The sequence below is a fragment of the Ochotona princeps genome, chromosome 14, assembly GCF_030435755.1.
Source record: "Ochotona princeps isolate mOchPri1 chromosome 14, mOchPri1.hap1, whole genome shotgun sequence".
Taxonomy (NCBI): domain Eukaryota; kingdom Metazoa; phylum Chordata; class Mammalia; order Lagomorpha; family Ochotonidae; genus Ochotona; species Ochotona princeps.
In genome coordinates, this window is record NC_080845.1 from 28741452 (window position 1) to 28765186 (window position 23735).

The window sequence follows — 23735 nt, forward strand, 5'->3', positions numbered from 1 at the left end:
CACATCCAGCGGGGACAGTCATTTAAGAAATCCTGTGCTTAGAATCTTCCAACTGTGGGCGTAACCCCCAGGCTTGCCTGTCCCCGGACTGCGCCCCCTCTTCCCGCCACCCCCCTACCCTCCCACTTGGCGGGGGGCACAGAAATGTCCCTTTCTTGACTGACAGAGCTGTGAATTTGGAACCCTATCTTGGCCACCAGATTGGGAGCTTTCTTCATGGCCCACCCTTTAAGGTGACACTGACAACGGAGTGAATGGCCAGCAGCTGGCACAGAGAGTAGCTGAGCTGAGATGACCTGACGTGGTGTTACAGCCTGTGGGATTGCAGTGCCTTTTTCTGTCTCCTGACATTCTTTGTTCAGAGCCAGGTGCTGCCTAGGAACAGGTTTCTTGAAACAAAGTCACAGAACCAGAGAAAACCCAAGGAGGTCAGCAACCCTGCTCTCCTCACTGCCCCCGGTGTCTAATGTTGGGTCCTGGAGACTCTGAACCCTGCGCTGTCAGGTGATCGAAGTGGGGGGCATGGTAAAGCATCATTTGGGGGTCCCTGCTGGGGCCAGGGGCGAGAGGGGAATGGGCGGAAATGGCCCAGCCAGATGGTGGTTCCCACATACCTGGCACCTTGGTTAATCTGAACTATGGATCTCTGCCCCATTGTCTGGTGGTATAGACTTAAAGAAAAAAAATGGCACTTTTCTTGTGGGATGATGCACACTGGGCTGCAAGGGATGAGGGACCTTGGGGGTGTCTGAGGCACTGGAGCTGGGTAAGGTCTACATAGGCCAAGGCCACGAAGTCCTGCCTGCCTCACCACCGCTGCCCAGGAACTAGGAGTTAGCCCTGTTCTAAACAAGGCAAACTGGAAACACAGAAGTCACAGAGCAAGTGTCTGGGCCTGGACTATGGCTCCAAGTACGTGCCCGCGGGCCACAGGCCCTGCCCTTCAGTTGGCCTCTGCTCTGTTCCTGATCTGCCTTGACTCCTTGAGGCCCTGCCCATGTTTTGCTTTTTCCGGGTTGGCATGATTCTACCTCTGCCCTGCCTTCCTGGGGCTGCAAGGTGAGGCCTTGTACCCAAACAAGGGCAGGGACTGGATTGGGTTTGGGATTCGTGAGTTGGGATAGAAAGGACAGTAACTGGCTCTGTGACAGCCAGCAAGCTGCTGCTCTGCTCCCCATAATTAACGGTGTGAACTCAGGGTAACCACTTTTTACTCTTGTCACCTGTGAAGTGGGGTGGGGGTGGGATGAGAAATGTCACAACTCTCATTGCAAGTGCTGTGAAGCACAAATGAACTTTTTCTTGAAAAGTTTAGTGCCAGGCTGGGATCTCAGCCTCTAGTAGAGCTACCCCTGCACACTGTGCCCCGCTGTCACATGGCAGGAGCAGGAGCATCCCTGGGGTCTGTGTCTTGGAGGGTGCTGACGGCTAACCTCATTCTCCTCCGGAGGTGAATCTGAAGAAAGGTCCTTACTGATCGGGCTTGTTAATGACTGAGGTTTCGCTGCTAAGTGGCTTTGTTGTAATAAAGTATGAACACTGTCCAGTGGAACTGTATTCATTTTTGGGAGTCTGAGTTGCTTCAAGGACATAACCCTCAGGCTGTCATTCATCTCCCCATCTGCCCACCGCCCCCCCTGGCCTGGGGTGGCCAACAGGTCCCCTGATTATCAGGGGGAGTCTGCTGCCTTAGAAGAGAGCAGGCTGAGGGCTTCTGTGCAAACACACCCTGGCCTGACCACCCCACCTTCTCTCCCCGCTGCTCCTATCCAAAGTAACTATGTGTTGCTTCGGCATCTATGGGCCTACCCTTCAATCACCCTGCAGCCATCTGGTCACATAGTAATCCTGAGAGATCTTAGGGAGCCTCCCTGCCTTAGGGTATCAGCCCCATTGTTCTGCAATTCCACTGTGCAAGTGACATCAGCCTAGGAGAAAGCCCAGACCTTGTGGGCTGCAGGTTCTATACAGACAACAGGGACAGCCTGCCCAAGGATGCAAGGTGGGGGCCAGCATTGTGGCCAGGGCAGGGAAAGCCACTTCCTAGCATGCCCACCTCCTATGCCATAGCACCTGTTTTGAATGCCAGCTGCTCCACTTCCAAGCCAGCTTCCTGCTGATGCTGCAGGGCAGGAAGCAGACAGGAGGACCAGGTGCTCAGGCCCCTGCTATTCCCGTGGGAGTTCTGGGTTCCTGGCTTCATTCTAGCCCAACTGTTGAGGCGGGGAGACTGCTCAACCCTTGCTTATTCAACATCTGCTCCTACAGATGAATGAAAGAGGAGCACCAGTGAGAACTGCTACTCTCTCACTTGGGTTCTTAGCATGGCAATCTCACACTGTTTATACAACACAGGACTTCCACTCCACTCCTCCTCCCCTGGGCCCGGCACACACACACACACACACACACACACACACACACACACACACACACACACACACATGCCTTTCCAGGGACTTTTTTGGAATACATAGGAGGCCCTATATCCAAAAGCAAAGAGGCTTCCAAAGACTATAACTTCAAAAAGAGTCTCAAATACACATGTTCACATCAGAGTGTCTAGTCAACAAGGTCAAAAAAGCATGAACAACTAATCATAGAAAAAAAAGAAACCTTCAAATGGGTTCCAAAGAACAAAAAGAAACGACACTGAATTTCTACAAAGATTTATGCTGCCTTTTCAAAGAAATGCAACAACGAGAGGTTTGTTGTTGTTTGTTTGTTTTTTGGTTTGTTTGTTTGTTTTGCTACCTGGGTTTGTAATTTTAGGTGACCAAAATGAATTGGTGATAGTGCTGACTCCAACATCACCCCCATAGGCAAAGCTGCCATCCCACTCCCCACAGCGCCCATTTGCCTCACCCACTCTGCTGCACATTCTCCTGCAGAACCCTGGGCTAGCCCCGCTCACCATGCCTGTGGTATATTGGGCACCTGCCCTCTCTGAGCAGAAAGGATCAAGGTTGTTCATAACTGAAAAGTTTGCCTCTGGCCTTGGGCGGTCCTAGCCACCATACTGGGGCCAGGGACCTCTCCTCACTCAAGTTAGGCAGCTTCGTCAGGCAGCCCAGCACCAGTGGCTGAAGCCCTCAGGCTGGTGAAGCCCTCAGGCTGCCTGACAGCATGCTCTGGCGGATTGGGGATGTGGATTTGCAGAGGCACTGGGGGATCACATGGGTGTCGGGGATGAGCACCTGAGGGTTCATGCCCAAGTGAGGAATTACTGCTGAGGGACTTCCATGGATAAGGCCACATACATGTAGGTGAGTGAGGCTGAGACCAAATGGTTTGGAGAAGGAACAGGAGAGCCCTTGAAAGTCAGGCCAGGGGCCCGACAGATAGCCTAGCAGCTAAAGTTCTTGGCTTGAACGCGCCAGAATCCCATATGGGTGCCAGTTTTAATCCCAGAGGACCTGCTTCCCAGCCAGCACCCTGCTTGTGGTCTGGGAAAGTAGTCGAGTAAGGCCCAAAGACTTGGGACCTGCACCCGCATGGGAGACTCAGAAGAAGCTCTGAGCTCCTGGCTTCAGATTGGCTCTGCTCCAGCTGTTGCTACTGTTTGGGGAATGAATCATCAGACGGAAGATCTTCCTCTCTCTCTCCTATCTGTATATCTGCCTTTCCAATAAAAAAATCTTTTTTTAAAGATTTATTTATTTTCATTGCAAAGTTAGATACACAGAGAGGAGGAGAGAAAGATCTTCCATTCGATGATTCACTCCCCAAGTGACTGCAACAGTCAGCGTTGCGCTGATCCAAAGCCAGGAGCCAGGAGCCTCCTCCAGGTCTCCCAAACAGGTACAGGGTCCCAAGGCTTTGGATGCTGTAGCCTGGGCTGACCTGGCCCACCTCCAGTCTCAACTCTTGCTGGCAGGTGCTGCAGCCTAGCCCTGCCCAACCTGTCCTCATCCCTAGCTTTTATGCAAACTGGTAGTTGTGATAGCCTAGCCCAACATGGCCCACAGCCCATCCTGTGGGACATCCTATACATGCAAGTGTCCTGTGGTTTGGCCTGGCCCTACCTGATTCCTCCTACCCCCCGAGCCAACACACACTTGCCAACAGTGGAGCGGCCTTGCCTGGCTTTACCTACACCAAGCCCTGATTGATGTGCTTACCAGTAGGAGCTACAACCTAAGGGAGTTCCCCATTTCCCCATTAGGCCCACTCCCAGACCCAGATCTCATGCATGTCAGCAGGTAGTCCATTTCCCAATCTTGGCCTTTGTTGGTGGATGTTGTGGCCTAGCTCACCCCACACCCTATTCTTGGGTGTGCCTACAGGTACTGCAGCCTGGACCAGCCTGGCCTGTTCCTAATAACAGTACCCATTAGTGTCAGTGAGTTCCATGGTCATACTAGTTTGGCCTGTCACCACCTCCAACTCTTGTGCAAACCAGATGATATCCCACATGGGTGAGCCCACATATCCTCCATAGAATCTGCCCCCAGACCCGGTTCTCTCTGGTTAGTGTCATGGCTCAGCCTAATGTGACTCCTCCTCTCCTGTTCTGACACTCACTCATTGGCAGGTACTGTGGTCTAGTCCTGCCAGGTAATTCTGCCAGGCTTGCTTTAGTGTGTGCTGGTGGGCGGTGGGTGGTGGTAGTCAATGCTAACTAGCCCAGCTCAGGTCTCCCACGTAGGCGGATGCATTGGTCAAACCAAAAAAGTCTTCCATTTCTCTCCTGAAACCTTCCTGTCTCAGCCCCGTTGCTTACCTGCAAGACAGTGGCCTCGTTGGTGGAAGTCTTCTAGAAGTCATTCCTCACCAACAATGTACTCCCTCAGTGGTCCCCCCTTCCACACATTTTATACCCACTTCCCTGAACAACACACAGTCCTACACCCACAAGGACATGGGTTCTCCAGCTCAGACTTCCAGCAGGGTGGCATGCTGGCCTGAAGGCCTGCTCACCCATCTGGGATGCACCTAGGACCCCAGATCCAGTCCTTCGGCATGCATGCTGACCTGGGACCTTACTCCTATTCCAACTCAAGCATGTTAACAAGTCCCCAAGCCCAGTCCACCAGCACACCATGCCAGCATGCCGGTCTGTTGGCTTAACACCCTTCTTGCTTCCCCTGTCACCTGCCTGGGATCCGAGCACATGAGCAAGTTCCCAGGCCTGCTCCACTCCACGAGTCCCCAGCATGAGTCCCCAGGCTCCCAAGGCAGGCACCCAGGTGCCAGCATGACACAAGCCTTAGTAGACCTTTAAAGTTAACTGAAAGAATGTGTGCAATTTTCCTCTCTGGGCTCACAGAGTGCTTCAGCATTGTTCTGCCTATACAATCCTTTGACCAATCCCCTCTCTAATGCTGAGTGACAACCATACAGAGTTAACTGCTCACAGGGCCACAGGCAGGAGAGTAGTGAGAGGTCTGTGAAGGAGTTGCTGAGGTTTGCTTTGGCAGAGAGTGACAGTGAAGACTTACAGGAGATAACTCGGGCAGCAAGTTCTTACTTCTCTGCATAGCCATACAGAAACTGCAGGGCACTGAACCACTTTTGTCTCTTAAGTTTTAATCATTTCTTCCATCTGCTGGTTCATTCCCCAAATGGCTACAATAGCCAGGGCTAAGCCAAGCTGAAACCAGGGATCCAGAGTTTCCTCGGTGTCTCCCACACAGGTGCAGGGGCCCAAGCATTTGGGCCATCATCCACTACTTCTGCAGGCGCTTTGGCAGGGAGCTGAGTTGGGAGCAGAGCTGCTGAGACCAGGAATGGTGCTCCGATATGGGATGCTGGTGTCGGAAGTGGAGCTTACCTAGCCGTGCCAACAACAGCTCTGCCTGCCCCCAACCAAGTATTTGTATCATCACCTGCTGCCTTTCCAGAGCGCACAAACACAAGAAGCTGGGATGAGGAAGGGACCTGGATTTGGGAACTGAGGCTCTCTGACACGAATGGGGTACAGATGTTCCAGGTGGGGTCTTAACCTTTGCTTTAAACACCTGTTGCTCCACTTTGCTTTTGAGCCCACTCCCCTTCTGGGTCAGCCAACCTGCTGCAGGACACACACTGCCGTAGTTTGTTCTCTCTCTCCTGTGGGCCTTGCCAGAGATACTTACAGTCTTGAAGAGGTGGACAAGAGCTAGGCCCTCTGGAGACCATCTCTGCCCCACCTCAGCCAACACACCCATCATCCCAACAAGGCAACTGGGAATTCAGAAAATGGCACTTTATTATTTTAAGACTTGATTTTTTTGCCATGATTTTCTACTGCTTCTTCCAGGATGGTGTCATCCTCTTCAATAGTGACCAGCACCTTCTTACCCACAAGAGTAAAGATATCTTCGGGGGCACAGCCTTTGGGCTCCCCCACCTTCACAGTGAGCATGTCTAGTGTCAAGACGGTGCCTTCTGGGATCTTCACTTTGGCCACCACGGACTTGCCCAGCTACCGAAAGAAAAAGAAGTTACACTCAAAAGCAGCTCCTTGCCAATCACTTTACACCCCCAGGTCTCTGATGGGTCCCCCGCCAGGGCACTCCGAGAGCAGGACTCTGGCATGCACCCCCCTACACACACCACAGCACCCAGCACAATTTCTCATCTGCACAGGGATTCGGCCTAGTGCAGGCGCAGTGCCATTACAGCAAAGTAGAAAGGGGAGGCCTCAGGCTGGGCAGGTGCAGGGCCGATGGCCCAGCAGCTGGGAATAACCTGGGTCTGCTGTCTCTATAAAATGGAAAGCAACAGTGTCTGCATCTTGTTGGATGAGTGAGGACTCATGATCACATGCAAATGGGCCTTGGATGGAAGAAGTTTTGTGTGTGCAAGTTGCCATTACATCTGCCCAGGGTCTGGTAAAGATAGGGAAATGGGGACCCTCAGAAGGCAGCAGACTCGGCTAAGGTGGCCAACAGCCAGGATGAGGACTTAAAAGGATGGAGATTCCAATTCCTGGCCCACTGCTCTCAGGGGACAGAACACCTGTTTCTCCTTTGTGGAGTAACATAGTGCTCTCAAGAGACAGTTGGTGTGACCACCCCTCAGACGACAGGAGAGGAACCCTGAGGCAGGGCTGGTTAAGGCACAGACGCCAGGAAGGAAGGATTCGGAAGGATTCTGAAGGGTATGCACAACCAGCACCTCTGTCCTTGTCTTCCACAGAAGCACTTTAAAATAAACCCCCACCATTACTATTCAGCACCTCGGAGGATTCAGTTCTGCTGGGAATTCAGTGCCAGGAACAAATGTCCCCCAACTGATGTTGGTCAAGTTGTGTACCCCAAACTATTTCAGCGTGCAACTTGTAGCCCAACTCTCACGCTGCTTCCCGGCACAATCTGCCTGGCATTCCTCTGTAAGGCACCTGTTTCTCTGCATTACTCTTTAAGTTCCCCAGTCCTTGTGCGCTGTTCCATTGGCAGCCAGTTCATGGGTCCCTTTACAAACATGGACGCCAGCATCCACCTTCACCCATGACCCTGACAGCCCATCGTGGGTCAGCAGCATCTGCCTGTCAGGTAGCCTCGCATGCCCCACTGTGTGCCTGATGTCCAGGAGGTCAGTGTGCCAAGCAACAGTCCTGGGCGTCACTACCCTTTCTGAAGGTCAGGGCCATGCAAGACCTATTTACACCACTGCCCCATGCCCTGCAGTGACCGCTGCCCCTTTCCAGGACCTCCCTTCCCAGGCAGCACCAGCTTCTGCTACTGACTCTTGGGCCTGCTCATGTCTCCTGCTCTCCTGCTCCAAAGACTCCAGACTGGACCTAGCCTAGGACCACAGCCCCTTCCATGAGCAGTCTAGAAGCACTGGGGCCACAGGTCTCTGGGATGTAACTGGAAGACTCATGATCCTAAGAAGCCAGAGAAAGTGCTAGAACTCCCCTCAAGTGACTCACTTTTCTGGCTGCCTGAAGAAGCCCAGAGGGACTAGAGTGACAGTCCTCTCTGAGCCACCTGGCTTACTCAGCTCGGGTTGGTCCCTGTGTCTTCCTTGCGAGTGAACATACCATATGTCCCATCTCTCCCACCCTGAGGACAGGTCGGAGCCACCAGGACCCACCTTCTCGTTGCAGGCCATCTCACAGGGCAGCAGCTGCTTGGTTGGGGAGCCTAGGGCCAGCTCCACCAGGCGCACGGAACGCACCAGCTCAGCCAGCTCACTGGGCTCCAGGGAGGCTGCGTGGTCACTCCCCTTCCAGGTCTTATCCAAGGTGATGTGACGCTCCAACACCTTGGCCCCCAGGGCCACGGCAGCCACAGATATTGCGATGCCCGTTTCATGCCCAGAGTACCCTATGGGAATGTCAGGAAAGAGCTTCTGATATTCCTGAAAGAAATAAAAAGGACAAAAGAGGTTCTGTCAGTGTGGGAGTTTATGCAGGCCCCCTAGAATCAGGCAGATTAGCTTAAAATTATTGAAACAGCAGAGAGAAAGACACCATTTACCCACTGGTTTATTCCCCAAGTGCCCACAACAGCCAAGACTGGGTCAAGACTGAAACTGGGAGCTGGGAGATCAATCTGGGAATCCCACTTGGGTGGCAGGGACCTAACAACCATCACTTGTTACCTCCCAGAGTAAAACAGCAGGTGCAGGACTCAGCAGCAGGGCCAGAGCAGAGCACAGGCACTCAGATATGGAAGCAGCCATCCCCAGCACAGCATCTTAGCCACTGTATCACACACTTGCCCTGGGCTATGCAGTCATGGGTGAGGAGCCCTGGTCCTCCTTCCCAGGGATGACACTAGGTCCTGTTCTGGGCTGCTGGAAACAGAAGAAAGGCACTCAGTGTACTGAGGAAATGACCCATCACAAAGTAAATAGATACAATTAAAAATGAATATGATGGGGCCTGGCGTGGTAGCCTAGTGGCTAAAGTCTTCGCCTTGCATGTGCCAGTTCAGGTCCCAGCTGCTCCATTTCCCTGTATACGGCCTGGGAGCAGTAGAGGACGGCCCAAAGCCTTGGAATCCTGCATCTGTATGGGAGACCTGGAAGGGGCTCCTGGCTTCAGATTGGCGCAGCTCTGGCTGCTGCAGCCACTTGGGGAGTGAACCAACAGATGGAAGATCTTTCTGTCTGTCTCTTTTTCTGTAATTTTTTTTTCAAAGATTTATTTTATTTTTATTACAAAGTCAGATACACTGAGAGGAGGAGAGACAGAGAGGAAGTGGAGCTGCTGGGATTAGAACCAGCAGCCATATGGGATCAAGGCGAGGACCTTAGCCACTAGGCCACGCCGCCAAGCCCGTTTCTCTGTAAATTTGACTTTCAATAAAAAATAAATAAATCTTAAGAAAGAAAGAATTTGGTGGCCAGCATTATGGTGTGCCTGGTAAAGCTGCCACCTGCAGTGTCAACATCTTGTTTGGGCACTGGGTTCAAGTCCTGGCTGCTCCACTTCTGATCCTTCATTCTGCAGATGGCCTGGGAAGCAGCGGAAGATGGCTCAAATCCATGAGCCCCTGCACCAACGTAGGAGACCCAGACGAAGCTCCTGCCACCCTGACTTCAGCCTGGCTCAGCCCTGGCCATTGCAGCCACTTGGAAAGTGAACCAGAGGTTACTTCACTGTCTGTAGTGCCAGCATAGCACATGGGCACCGGTTCAAGTCCCAACTGCTGCACTTCCAATCCAGCTCCTTATTAATGTGCCTGGGAAAGCGGCAGAGGATGGTCCAGGTGCTTGGGCCCATGGCCCCACAGGGAAGACCTGGAATAAACTCCTGTCTCCTGACTTTAGTCTGGCTTAACCTTGACCATTCAGCCACTGGGGAGTGGAAAAAAAAAAAAAAAAAAAAAAACCTCCTGTCCCATTTAATTAGCCTGAGCTGCTGAAAACAAGTGTGTAATATACACAAATATCACCATCCATAATATATACAGTCTAATCTCAAACACAGTCCCTTGGAGATGCTAAATAATTAATCAGTTATTTATAGCTCACTGAAGGTAGCAGAAGATGCTCTAAGATGGGTGAGGCTTCTTAGTGAGGGTGCTTAAGTGCAGCAGACAAGAAGGACTTGGGTGGAGGGTAAGGCTAGATCAGGTGGTGAGGGCCTCGAATGGCAGGCCTGAGGACCATGTGACCCAGCACAGGGTGATGGGGCGGAAATTCAAACTGCTGACATGTGTCTGGGCTGGCACAGAGAGCACACGTGACCGCAACTCAGGTGGGGACAGGAGGGAATGAGTGTCTCTGACCTGCTGGGAGAGCAAGTCAGGGAGGAGACCTGGAGCGCCAGACAGAGCTCTTAACCACAGCGATCTCTGTGGGATGGAGGAACTCTTTCTAAGTCACGTACTGCAGAGTCGCTGGAGATAAGAAAACTACACGCACAACTTTAAAAATAACATGCGCTATAAGAACTGGAAATGATGGAAAGCTGAGGTAAAAAGATAGAAATATCCATTTTCAAAAAGGATAATGTTTTTTCAGTTAAATATAAACATTGGGTCTTAATAGGTTAAAAAAAAAAAAGCTTCAGGCCTGGCACAAAAACTCAGTTGGCTAATTCTGCCCCTGCAAGTGCCAGGATCCCCTATGGGTGCTAGTTCATATCCAAGATGTTCCACTTCCCATCCTGCCCCCTGCTTGTGGCCTGGGAAAACAGAGAGGATGGCCCAAAGCCTTGGGATCCTGTACCCACGTGGGAGACTGGGAAGAAGCTCCAGGCTTCTGGTTCCTGGCTTCAGATCAGCTCAGTTCTAGCCATTGTAGCCATTTGGGGACTGAACCTGTAAATCAGTCTTTCCAATAAAAAAACAAACAAAAAACACCATACAGAATCTAGTCCACAGTTACTTTAAAACAACTTAAAAAAAAACTTATCATGAAAAAATGTCAAATACTACGCTGAAAAAAATTTATAATAATTCCACTATTGGGATTAGAAGTGTGTGTCTGCATACCATATTGGAGTGCCTGGTTCAAGTCCTGGCTCCTCTGGTTCTGATCTCGCTTCCTGCTGAGATGCTTTCTGGGAGGCAGCAGATGAGGCCCAGGGACTTGGGCCCCTACCTTCCACAGGCAAGACCTGGATGGAGCTCTGGCTCCCAGTTTTGGTCCGACCCAGCCCCTGACCCACTGTGGCCATGTGGGAATGAACCAGTAGATGAACCAGTCTATCTCTTTAGCCTTTCTAATAAAGGAAACACATAAAAATACAGAATTGGGGTTGCCAAAAGGCTCAGTGCGGCAGTCAGGAGCCACCCCCGCTCCTCGCCTGCACACCGAGATGACGCGCAGGTTGGTGTCTTCCGGCTGGAGCGGGTACGCGCTGGTGCACTGCAGGAAGCAGAAGTTAGGGTTGAGGGGCTTCACGATTTGATAGACTTGCTTCATGGTGTCCATCGACTGCATCCCGCTGGAGATCACCATCGGACGACCTGGGGGAGCCATAGCAACAGCGTTTTACAAGTCCCCACTCCCTCCCAATCACATTCTAATGGCTGCTCTCATCCATCATTCATAAAGTTCTTAAAACAGAGTACCTGGGGGCCAGCGCTGTAGTGCAGCAGATTTTAAGTTCCTGCCTGTGATGCCAGCATCCCATATGAGCACCCTTCGAGTCCTGACCACTGCACTTCTGACCCAGCTCTCTGTTAATTCACTTGGGAAAGCAGAAGATGCCCCCAAGTGCTTGGACCCTTATCACCCATGTGGGAGATCTGATTGAAACTCCTGGCTCCTGGCTTCAGCCTGGCTCAGCTCTGGCCAGTGTGGTGATTTGGAGTGAGCCAGTGGAGGGAAGATCTCTTTCTCTGTCACTCTGCTCTTCAAATAAAACTAAGTACCTCTTCAAAACTTGCTTATTTTCTGGGCCAGCGCTGTGGTATAGTAGGCTAAGTTTCTGCCTGTGGCACCAGTTCATGTCCCAGTCGCTCCACTTGCCATCCAGCTCCCTGCTTGTGGACTGGGAAAGTGGCAGAGAATGGCTCAGGACCTTGGGACCCTGTATCCACATCGGAGACCCAGAGGAAGCTTCTCATTTCTGGCTTCAGATAGGCTCAGTTCCAACCATTGTGGACATCTAGGGAGTGAACCACTGGATAGAAGATCTCTCTCTCTCTCTCTCTCTCTCTCTCTCTCTCTCTACATCTTTCTGTAACTCGGCCTTTCAAATAAGAACAAAATAAATCTTTTTAACATTTTTCTTAACTTCTTATAAAAACTAACATGGATGTCCCCAAGTTTTATGATACAAATTAGGCACTCACCTTTTCTAGCTGTCTTTTCCAGATAAGGAAAATTGTTAGTGTCCCCAGATCCAACTTTGAAAAATGGGACATTCAGTTCATGCAGAAACTCCACGGCCATCTACAAAAACCAGAGTGGCACTCCTTTAGCACTGGCCAACAGCACTGTCCTCATGCCAGGTGGGGGATGGCAGGCATGCAGACACGCCCTCCTCCCTCTGCGAGCGGGATAGCCACCCTACAACCCGAGAGCAGGTGCAGACAATCCAAGGACCTGCTCCTATTTGCCCACCCATCTGTCCCAAAACACTTGGTGCTTGTCTGCACCTGCTACAAAACCCTGAAAAAGCTCTTGCTCCTGGCCAGACCCACCCGTCCTCAGGGACCCAGGGTCTGGGGAGGAAACAAGCAAGGGTCATGACCTAATCTTGACCCAGAAAACCCAGCGGTGAGAAAGAGAACAAGCCCTCAGAGGCTCAAATTTCTTCAGGGCCATGCAACCAGGAAACAAGGCCACTTCAGTCCCTGCCAGAATGGGAAACAGAACATCAGCCTTCTGACTCCTAGCCACACAGTCTGCACAGAAGCGAGTCTCAGCCTCTATTTGTTGGCCCACACAAGGCCTTCCAACATGCTCACCGCCATCCTCCTACACAATCAGGAAACATAAATGTCACTATATACACGCGGAGCAATCCGCAGGTCACTGGGGGCCAGCGTTGTTGCACAGCACATTGAGTCACCACTTGCAACATTAGCATCCATAACAGAATACCTGGTTCAAGTCCCACATGCTCTGCTTCTGACCCAGCTCCCTGTTAATGCCCCATGGAAGGCAGCAGAAGTTGGCCCAAACACTCAGGTCCCTGCTTGGTTCCCTGCCACCCACTCGGGAGTTCTTCACTCCTGGCCTCCACCTGGCTAGGACTAATTGTTGCTGCCATTTGGGGAGTGAACCAGCAAATGGAAGATCTCTTTCTCTCTCTGTCCCTCTCCCTCTATTGTTTTGCTTTTTATTTACTTCAAATATATCCTTTTTAAGGTTTATTTATTGGGCCCTGTGCAGTAGCCTAGTGGCTAAAGTGCTCGCCTGCAAGTGCCGGGATCCCATATGGGTGCCAGTTCTAATCCCAGAGGCCCTGCTCCCATCCAGCTCCCTGCTTGTGACCTGGGAAAGCAGTCGAGGATGGCCCAAGGCCTTGGGACTCTGCATCTGTGTAGGAGACCCGGAAGAGACTCGGGCTCTGAGCTCCTGGCTTCAGATCAGCACAGCTCTGGCCACTGCAGCCTCTTGGGGAGTGAATCAACAAAAGGAAGATTTTCCTGTCTTTCCTCCTCTCTATCTGACTTTCCAATTTTAAAAAAAATTATTTCAAAGTTACGGAGAGGTCCTGAGGCTGTGCGATGTGTCCCGGCAGACAGGGAGCACCCTTGTCCATCTGTGGCTGTCTCCAAGAGTTACAACAAACCTCTCTGCTTCCTCAGCAGACTGCATCCGGCATTTTGTTGTAGTAAAACAGGCCAACACAGCTTCTGTAGGTTTCTATTTCACACTCTCCTTTTGTTTACTCATTTCACATTTGTTAACCGGCCCTAACCCATTTCTAACTTGTTCCTTGAAGAACAAAGTCTGATGTCTCCCCTTTCATTCCCTCTACCTGGCAGATGAAGAGAGTATTTTCCACAAAGAGGGAAGCTGCTGAGCTGTTCCTCTATAGATTCCAACTCCCTGCACAGCGTCAAAGATGGATGGGTGGGCTCAGGAAATGGGTAGAACAGAGGGTGAGGGTAACACAGCAATGTAGAAAAAACATATGGCAAAAATGTCCCAACACAGGTAGCAGAACTTGCATGAGAATCTGCAGTTTGCAAGCGAAGGGAAAGGGGAAAATTCTGCAGTGAAGAGAACGGAGTCATTGTGCAGCCCTCCCGAGGGACCACCGCCACCTAGTGGCCACTGAGAAAACTGCCACTTCAGGGACCTGGACAGCTTTTGTCCTGAGAAGGCCGGGCTGTGCCCCTCCTCCCTGCCCTACATCTCCCAGGCTGGCTCTCCACCCAGGACCCTTTCTTTCTGCAGACTCCTCAGCTTCCCCAGCCTGTCCTCCCTGCTGTCACGTCCCCTCTCCATCCAGCGTACAACACACGGCCGACTTGTGACTTCTTGCTGCCTCCCACCCCACAGCAGCACACACTCTTTGGTAGACAGCGGGAAACAACCTCCACCATACACAGATCCAGTAGGTTCAGGGTCCAGAAGGTGCTCTCCAGAGAGGCCAGGTGCACTACCTGTTCACAGCCAGAGTGTCCTGGGAGATAACTTGTCTAACCTTTGACCTAGTGCTGGCCAGCTTGTGATTCTGGAAGGATGTGTTAATGTGGATGGACAAGGTGTGCCCACATTACCCTCTGACCTCAGTGTGTCCTGCGACAGACTCCAGGCACTGCAGTCTAACGCAGGAGTTGCAAGAGAGGGGTACAGCTTGCAGAACCCCAACCAGCGCTGGGAAGAAAAAGCAAATCCAGGTGATGAGCTGGCAAGAGGGCTGTCCCCCTAACCCCACGTGGTGACTCGGTGGGCAGCAAAGGAAGGGCAGGAGACAGCACTGCAGGGCAGGTGCTGGGCAGTGAAGAGGATCCCTGGAGGCGGGTAGAGGAGAGCGTCTCTCAGGGGACACAGCTGCCATTTGTTGCCTCAATACAACTTTCCTTTTAGGTAGAAGAAAGACCCTGCTTGGTTGGGCTGAGCCCCGCAGGCCTCTGTGTACCTCTGGGCCAGGCATCCTGGCAGTTTCCTTGGCCCTCATCCTCAGATAAGGCTCAGCTCAGGCCATTGCAGCCACTTGGGGAGTGAAGATCTTTCAGGCTCTCTTTCTTTCTATAACTGCCTTTCCAATAAAAATAAATAAATCTAAAAATGAAAGAGAGGGAGGAAGGAAGGAAGGAAGGAAAAAGAAAAGAAAGGAAGAAAAAAGAGAAAGGAAGGAAGGAAGAAGACCTCCTTGTGGACACACCAGCAGTGGAGGGCAGAGCCACAGCAGTACTCCAGGTGGACCCCAGAGTCCACTGAGCACCCAGCAAGGTGTGCACCACCCAGCCAGGGCATGCCAGAGGCACGCAGGTGACACATTAGCCCTGTGAAGAAAACAGCCTGGAGCTGATGGACCCTCTTGAAGGATCTTCTGAAGCCCCACAGTAAGGGGTTCCTGGGCCCTAGATTAAGAGCTACTGTGATTCACATCTCATTCCCACGGGGACTACTGGTCTCAGTTGAAATTCTAGAATAACTTTTATTCTTATCCTTTTTTTAAAGATTTATTTATTTTTATTGTAAAGTCAGATATACAGAGAGGAGGAGAGACAGAGAGGAAGATCTTCCATCCAATGATTCACTCCCCAAGTGGCCGCAAAGGCTAGAGCTGAGTCAATCCGAAGTCAGGAGCCAAGAGCTTCTTCCGGGTCTCCCACACACGTGCAGGGTTCCAAAGCTTTGGGCTGTCCTGAACTGCTTTCCCAGACTGCAAGCAGGGACCTGGCTGGGAAGTGGGGCTGCCGGGATTAGAACCAGCACCCATATGGGATCCTGGCGTGCAAGGCGAGGACTTAACCACTACGCTATCATGCCAGGCCCATTTTTAAGATTTTTAAAATTGATATTTATTGGAAAGGCAGATTTACAGAGAAAAGGAGAGACAGAAAGATCTTCCATCCACTGGTTTACTCCCCAGATAGCCACAATGGCCACAGAACCAGGAGCCAAGAACCAGGAGCTTCCTCCAAGTCTCCCATGCGGGTGCAGGGGCCCAAGCACTTGAGTCATCCTCAGTCACGTTCCTAGGCCATAAGCAGGGAGCTGGATTGAAAGTGGAGCAACTGGAACACAAACCAGCACCTAAATGGGATGCTGGTGTCGCAGGCATAGTCAGTGCTCCGCTGGAGGCAGCTGGTTGACCAAATGCAAAATGTTTTTCAAGGGTGGGCATTTAGCCCAACGAGAAGCTTATGTCCCAGGGCTGGTGCTGTGGCATAGCAAGTTAAGCTTCTATCTGTGGAGTACACATTCCAGATGGGTGCTGGTTTAAGTGACTGTGGCTCCACTTCCAATCCAGTTCCCTGCTGATGGCCTAGGAAAGCAGCAGAGGTTGGCACAATTCCTTGGGCCACATGTGTTCAGGGAACACATGTGGGAGACCTGGAAGAAGTTACTGGCTTCAAATGGCTCAGCTGAAGCAGTTGTGGCTATTTGCAGAGAGAACCTGCAGATGGAAGATCTCTCCATCTCTCCTTCTTACTCTATAATTCTACCTTTCAAATAAAAGTAAATGGTTTTTTTTTTAAAAAGTAGCGGCAGCAGTAGCAGCTTACATCTCTTGTCCAAGTACCTGGGCTTGGTCCCCAGCACCTGACCTCAGCTTCTTGCCAGACACTAGGAGGCAGCAGTGCAACTCCAGCAAGCAGGTGCCTGACGCACAGGTGGGAGACCTGGATTGAAACTCAAAGCCCGACTCCCAGCTTCTACCTCAGCCCAGACCCACCCCCATCCTAGTGAACATGTGGCAGTGAACCAGCCGACGAGAGCATTGTTCTCCCTCCCTCTCTCTGCCTCTCAAATAAATAAATTTTTTTAAAGTGCTTTAAGGGGCCAGAACTATGGTGTACTGGGTAAAGCTGCCATTTATAGCACTGCCATGCCATAAAGGCACTGGTTCAAGTCCGGGCTGCTCTACTTCCGATACAGCTCCCTGCTAACGCGCCCGGGAAAGCAGTGGGGGATGGCCCAAGTCCTTAGGTCCCTGCACACATGCGAGAGACCTGGATGAAGCTTTTGGCTCCTGCCTTTAGACGGTCTACTTTGGCTGCTGCGGCCATTTGGGGAGTGAATCAGCAAACAAAAGCTCTCCCTTTCTCTATCTCTTCCCCCTCTCTGTAATGCTGGCTTTCAAGTTAACAAATACAGCTTTTAACAATTAAATTAAAATAATTTAATTTAATTAATGAAAATAGAAATACTCTCCTGCTATTAGAATCCTTACTCATAAGGAGGGGTAAGTGCTTGTGGTACAATGTTAACTGGAAATGTGTGCACAGAAGCAAATGTCCTAAACCACACTGGACAATGAAACACATGTGTTAAGAGCCCTCAAGAGGAAACCCAACAAAACACCTGCTGTCCTGGGCTTATGGTCGGTCACCCGCCTTCACCCCAACACTACACCACTGACCATTTCCTAAACTTTCCATCATTTTCATAACTAAATAGTTTTACTTGAAAATTATATTTACTTGAAAGAACAGGGCATGAAGGAATCCTGAGCCCGTTTGTAAAGCAGACAGGACCCTGAGCTGGCACAGCTGGGCTCTTCCAGCTGTGGCCATGCTGGAGCCTCTCCCTTCTGAATGACATCATCCACCCCATCCAGGCCAGCGGGCACTGGGGGCTGGATGGCCTGGCTCCCACTGCAGTCCACTTTCCCCAGGGCTGTGCCAGGCTGGAGGACTCCTGGAGGTCTGCATGGCTGTCCCCATCTCCCGGTGACGGCCTGTTTTTAAAGCTATGGTTCCCTCCTCACAACTCTCCCTGGGCCGTGGCACCTGCTGCTTCCCACTCAGATGGATGCCGAAGAGGGAGCGAGGGCTACAGCTGGTACTGAAGTGCAGCTGCCAGGCTGGCTCTGCCCCCTGTGGGAGCAGCGGTGCCAAGGGGACACATGCAGAGGCTTACCTCATCCATGCCAGAGGCCGTGAAGAAGATGCCCACCTCCTGGGCATACTGCTGCAGCTCACGGTACTGAGAATGGCTGAACTCCAGGTGCCGCTTGTGCTCACCATACGTCTTCCCCCACGAGTGCTTTGAGGTGTAGGGCCTCTCCAAAGCCTTCCGATTGAACTTGAATTCCAGCTCGCTCTTCTGGAACTTGGCACAGTCAGCCCCACATTCCTGCAACGCACATTGGATGCTGTGCAGTGAGACCTATCCCTGATTCTTGGAGAGGCTCCAATGCTGGGTTAGCTACAATGATGCCACTCGCTGTGAAAACAACAGTGACTAACAGATGTTAAGAATCCCCAAAGAGAAGGACCAGGAGAAGCAAAAAAGGACAGGAAACAAGAAAAGGTTGTTGTGGAATGGGAGACGCCCACCTGACCCTCACACTGCCCTCTCGCTCTTAAAAAAAAAAAAAAAAAAGCCCACACATGGCCTGTGGCACCAATAGCCATATGGGCACCGGTTCAAGTCCCAGCTGCTCCACTTCCAATCCAGCTCTCTTCCCAGCTGCAAGCAACTGCCTAGGTTGCCTTGTACCTAGGCAAGTGTTACACTCACTGCTAGAAGAAAAGCAGCCAACAGCTGGCAGCCATTTGGGGCCTGGTTAGTGCCAATCCAGCTCCCTGCTGATGGCCTGGGAAAGCAGTACAGGACAGTCCAAGTGCCTGTGCCCCTGCACCCACGTGCGAGACCTGGCGGAGGAAGCTCCTGACTCCTGGTTTCAGATGAGCTCAGCCAGGAGTGAACCAGCGAGTGGAAGATCTCTCTCCTTTTCTCCATAAAGCTATTTTGATTTAAAAAAAAAAATGTCTTTTATAATAATATTTTTTAAATGCAGGGGGATGCACCTAGGGGGTTTTGCTTTGTGTTGTGTTGTGATATTCTCAATAACGAATGGAAGTGGAGGAAGATGTTCAGTTACATAACTCAGCAGAGGTCAGCATCAGGCGCACTGGGTCAAGATTTACAGAAGAAAAATTCTGGCCTAACACTGACCTAACTCTTAGGGCATTTCCTATCTCCAGACTCAGTTTCCCTACCTGTATAAAGAGCAACCTAGGGACTCTGAAAGGCATCCTCCACTGCTTAGCATGTTGAGCCACCGCACCAGCCCCTGAAGACTCATCTTCCTGCCTATCCTGTGGACACTGGGGTACTCTGGTTGGTAAAAACCTCCTGAGTCCAGAGTGCCACTCCTGGAAAAATGCCAAGACGGCATGGTTAGGACCTGATGCTAGAAAGAAGTGGAAAAGAGCCTTAGAACATAAAGCGACTCTGAGCAACAGAGTGTTCGTTGTCTCTATGAAGATCCCAAGGCTCATAGCGAGCTGACCACGATCACACGGTGTCTCGGCACAGCTGGTCAAATCCCTTTCCTCAGGCTGCAGGACGTGTGCGTGTGTGTGAGTGTGTGTGTATGCCCAGGCCTGCACCTGTGACCTGTACTCATTGCAGTGCCTTGCTTCCAGCAAGCTGAAGAACAGACTTCTGGAGATGGGAACTTCTGGCTCCCCTTTTGTTTCTCACCTCCACTCAGGACTGGAAGCTCAGATTCATTCCGATGAAAGTAAAAAACCTGCTTCCATTGGGCAAACCTGCCTTTTATAGGAAGATAACAAAAATGAAAATGTAGAAATGAGTAACAATTAGAATTTGGATCAAGTTCTACTCTATTTCAAGTAACACCAGCTAGGTTGGGAGAAATCACATTCTTCCACTTCTTTTCTTAAAAAAAAAAAAAAAAAAAAGAGCAATTTCCTTTCCTCATCTGTTGAACACTACTGTGAACTCTCGGTGTGGGAAATACAGCAGTTAAACCACCCCTTGGGAAGCCTGCAACCCATACCTGCTGGTTTGCGTTCAAATTCTGTCTCCATTTTCTGTTCAGCTTCCTACTAATGCAACACCCTAAGAGGCAGCGGGTGACGGCTCAGTTACTTGAGTCCCTGCCGCCCATAAGGAAGAAGCAGATGGAATTCCTGGCTCCTGGCTTCTGTCTAGCCCCGCCCAGACAATTGTGGGCATTTGGGGAGTGAACCAGCAGAAGGAGAATATCTCTCTTCGTGCTTTGCTCTTCAAATAAACAAAGGTAAAGTAAAATAAAATAAAGGCTCACATTTGTTTAAGTAAAGAAAGAAATCACTGTCACTTTGCACTATAATGTTGATCGTTTGTTCAAGGTTTCATTGCTACTCCACTGGTAAAACCAAGCAATAAAACTATGATGACGGGCTTGTATGGTGGTGACTCTAGCAGATTAATTTCCCACCTGCAGTGCCAACACTCCATATGGGCACAGGTTCAAATCCTACTTATTCTACTTCTGGTCCAGCTCTCTGCTCATGGCCTGGGAAAGCAGCAGAGAATGCCCAAGGTTCTGGCTCCCTGCACCCACACAGGAGACCCGGAAGAAGCTCCTGAATCCCAGTTTTGCATCAGACTAGCTCTGGCCCTTGAGGAGTGAACCAGAGGATACAAGATCTCTCTTTTTTTCTCCCTCTCTTTCAAGTAAAGTATATACATCTAAAAAACAAAAACAAACAATAACAACAACAACAAAAACTCTCCATTACTAGCAAAGATGTAACACACTTTTGTAGCAAAATGTGAAATTTAAAAGTACGTTCTGGAGGGACCAGAGTGATGACAAATCAGGCTAATCATCCACCCGTGGTGCTGGCATACCATGTGAGTACCAGTTCATGTCCAAGTTGTTCCACTTCCTATCCAGCTCCTAGCAGGTAGCCTGGGAGAGCAGTAGAGGATGATCCGAGTCCTTGCGCCCCTGCACCCATGTGGGAGACCTGGAAAAAGCTCTTGGCTTCTGCTTTTGGATTAGTTGTGCTCTGGGCATGAGGCCTTTTGGGGGACTGAACCACCGGATGGAAGAAGTTTGTCTCTCCTTCTCTCTGTAAATCTGCCTTTCAGGTAAAAAATAAAAGGTAGCTTTAGGAGCAGGTGCTTAGCCCAAGATCCACAGTGGAGTGCCTGGGTCTGCTTCCCAGTCTGGCTCATGCTTCCAGCTTCCTGCTAATGCACAGCCCAAGAGTCGGATCCTTGCCATCCACATGGGAGACTGGATTGAGTTCCTACTTCCCATCTTCATCTCTGGCTTATCCCAAGCTGTTTCCAACATCTGAGGAGGGGCCAGAAGACAGCAGCTCTCCATCTCTCTGTTTCTTATTTTATTGTTTAAAGATACATTTATTTGAAGGGTAGAGTTACAGGGACTGAAGGAGAGACAGAGAAAGATCTTTTATCCCCTAGTTTACTTTCCAAATAGCTACACTGGCCAGGGTTGGGCTAGGCCTTGGGACCCTGTGCCCATGTGGAAAACCTGGAAGAAGCTCTTGACTCCTGGCTTCTGGTTGGCTCAGCCCCAGTTGTTGCAACCAGTTGGGGAGTGAACTAATGGATGGAAGATCTTTCTCTCTGTCTCTCCTCTCTGTAAGTTTGCCTTTCCAATAAAAATACATAAATCTTTTTTTTAAAAAATCCTGCACTTCTACTATTACAAATAGATGTTATATGAGCAAACTTGAAAGTGTAACTCCATCTACAAATGTCAGCTAAAAGGAAATATACGAATCCTAATACAAGCATTTCATAAAATGTTGCTGCTTTGAGTTTTAAGTTACGAAACGCATACCATAAATGAAAGCACACTGAGACCTCCTAAGGAAAAACGCACCTGCCCAAGAACACTGAGCTAGTAAATGACATCCTGGGTCTAGTGGGGTGTTCTTTTCTCAGCCTCTCCACTGTCTCCCTCAGGAGAATGATCCTACTATCTTTGAAAATTTGAAGAGCAAAAGCAAGACAGGCAGTGGGGTGCAGGAGGTTAAGCTGCTATTTGGGACTCACATCCCATTTCAGAGTGCCTGGAATCCTATTCCACCTCCACTTCTTGCTAATGAGCCGGAAGGGCTCCTGGCTCCTGACTTCAGCTGTCCCACCCCAAATGTTACAGGCATTTGGGGAAAGAAGCAGCAGATGAAAGATCTCTCTTTCTTAAGATTTTTTTTAATTGCAAAGTCATATACAGAGAGGAGGAGAGACAGAGAGGAAGATATTCCTTCACATGATTTACTCCCCAAGTGGCCACAATGGTCGGAGCTGAGTCAATCTGAAGCTAGGAGCCAGGAACTTCTTCCAGGTCTCCCACGTGGATGCAGAGTCCCAATGCATTGGGCCGTCCTCAACTGCTTTCCCAGGCCACAAGCAGGGAGCTGGATGGGGAGCGGGGCTACTGGGACTAGAATCAGCGCCCATATGGGATCCTGGCGCATTCAAGACGAGAACTTTAGCCGCTAGGCCCTCTCTCTTCTTTCTTCCATTCATCCTCTGCCTTGCAAATAAATACATGTTTTTAAAGCAGTGAGATGGAAAAAGTTGAGAGATAGACTTAAACTTTGCTTCCACGGCTTTAAAAACCACTAGGCATCTTTACCACCTCAGGATTCAAAGAAGTCACACCTTAAGAAAACAGGCTATTCCCCCACATTCAAAGCAGCAATTATTCTCCAGAATAAACAATGCCGCCGTTGAAGGCCAGCATTTCTTCCTTTAACAGCTCTGTGCCCTTGAGCGAGGCAACGGAAATCCACAGCAACTCCCAGCTGCACTGGGTTGTTGCAGGAATTAAATGAGAAGGTGCAACAAAGGACTGACTTCAGAAGCTGAAGGACTTGGCACACCATATGACAGTAACTGCGATTTTCCTAAGGGATTCTTAGGATTCAATGGCGAGGGTTCCATGCCAGCAGGGACCCCTAAAGCAGTAAGGTGAAACCTAATCACCATCGATATGCCATCAAGCACAGAGCGCTGATGAAGGCAACGAAATGACAGCAAGCCCTACGGCCAAGGCAAGAACCGCAGGCAGACCAGTCACTGAGTCCCAGCACCTCGCAACCCAGCGGCAGGCATGGCATTCCTCGCATTCCATCCCAACCACTCTGGGAAGGAAGTACCAGGACTGACCAAACCAGTCTGCCACATGAGGAAACTGGGGCTGGCAGAGGCTACGTGGCTAGCAGGATTTGAACCCGGAACCCTGGCTCCTATTGCAAGGACATGCGTGGAAGTGGTTCAATGAATGGCGCTGGAGGATACTGCAAGTGAAAGAGGGACGACAGCAAGCAAGGAACCAGAGCACTTCAGAGCTCCCGGGGAGCCGCTGAAGATGCCAGGCAGCGAGGACCAAAGTGCTGCCGGCGGACACGTCAGCAAGGGGCGGGGCACGAGCAGCAGGGATTCCAGCATTTAGGAGACAGAGCTGAGCGGCGGAGGGCGGGTGAAGTGGGGTGAAGTGGGGTCCCGGCGCCCCAACCCGGGGCTCTCGGCTCACCTTGGCCGTGCGGATCATGCGCTTGGCCACTTCCAGGTCGCCCTGGTGGTTCTGGCCGATCTCGGCAATGATGAAGCATGGGTGCTGCCCGCCCACCCAGCGCCCGGGACACAGCTCCAGCTCCAGCGGCATCGCGGCGCTTCCCTCGCCCGCCCGGGCCTGGCCTGGACGCCGTCTCCTCCCTCAAGCCGGGTGGGCAGCCCCTGGTGGGCAGCCCCGCCCAGACCGCGCATGACGGCCCCGCCACGTCAGCCCCAGGCCGCCGCGTAGCCAATCCTAAGGCATCGCCTCGTCTCGACAGCCACTCAGGGTCGGGGGCGGAGCTTCCCGCGGGAAAAGGAGGTGCGTCTGGGTGAGGACGCCGCGAGCTGTGCTCTCGGAATGGGCGTGAGGCGGTGCGTGCTCCGAGCGGCTGAGGCAGAGCGCTCTTCCGGGATTCTGGGACGCTAGTGCGAGT

General features: G+C 51.1%; 1 protein-coding gene across 1 annotated transcript; it reads right to left on the reverse strand.

Annotated features, from left to right (window-relative positions):
- Positions 1-6172: 6172 nt before the first annotated feature.
- NANS (N-acetylneuraminate synthase) lies at positions 6173-23476 on the reverse strand. The gene is made up of 6 exons (XM_004580960.3): positions 23279-23476; positions 17884-18099; positions 12183-12282; positions 11197-11351; positions 8023-8289; positions 6173-6406 (listed from the first exon to the last, which is right to left on the reverse strand). Exons 1-6 carry the CDS (start codon positions 23408-23410, stop codon positions 6197-6199), a joined length of 1080 nt encoding a protein of 359 aa, XP_004581017.1. The 5' UTR covers positions 23411-23476; the 3' UTR covers positions 6173-6196.
- Positions 23477-23735: the final 259 nt, after the last annotated feature.

Bases quoted from the DNA above. Each gene is read 5' to 3' on its own strand.
- NANS (XM_004580960.3), bottom strand. From the start codon at position 23,410: ATGCCGCTGGAGCTGGAGCTGTGTCCCGGGCGCTGGGTGGGCGGGCAG. The intron at 11,352-12,182 runs GTGAGTGCCTAA...TGGCTCCCCCAG, and splicing joins GGAAAAGACAGCTAGAAAAG to GTCGTCCGATGGTGATCTCC. The intron at 6,407-8,022 runs GTGGGTCCTGGT...TTCTTTCGGTAG, and splicing joins AGATGGCCTGCAACGAGAAG to CTGGGCAAGTCCGTGGTGGC.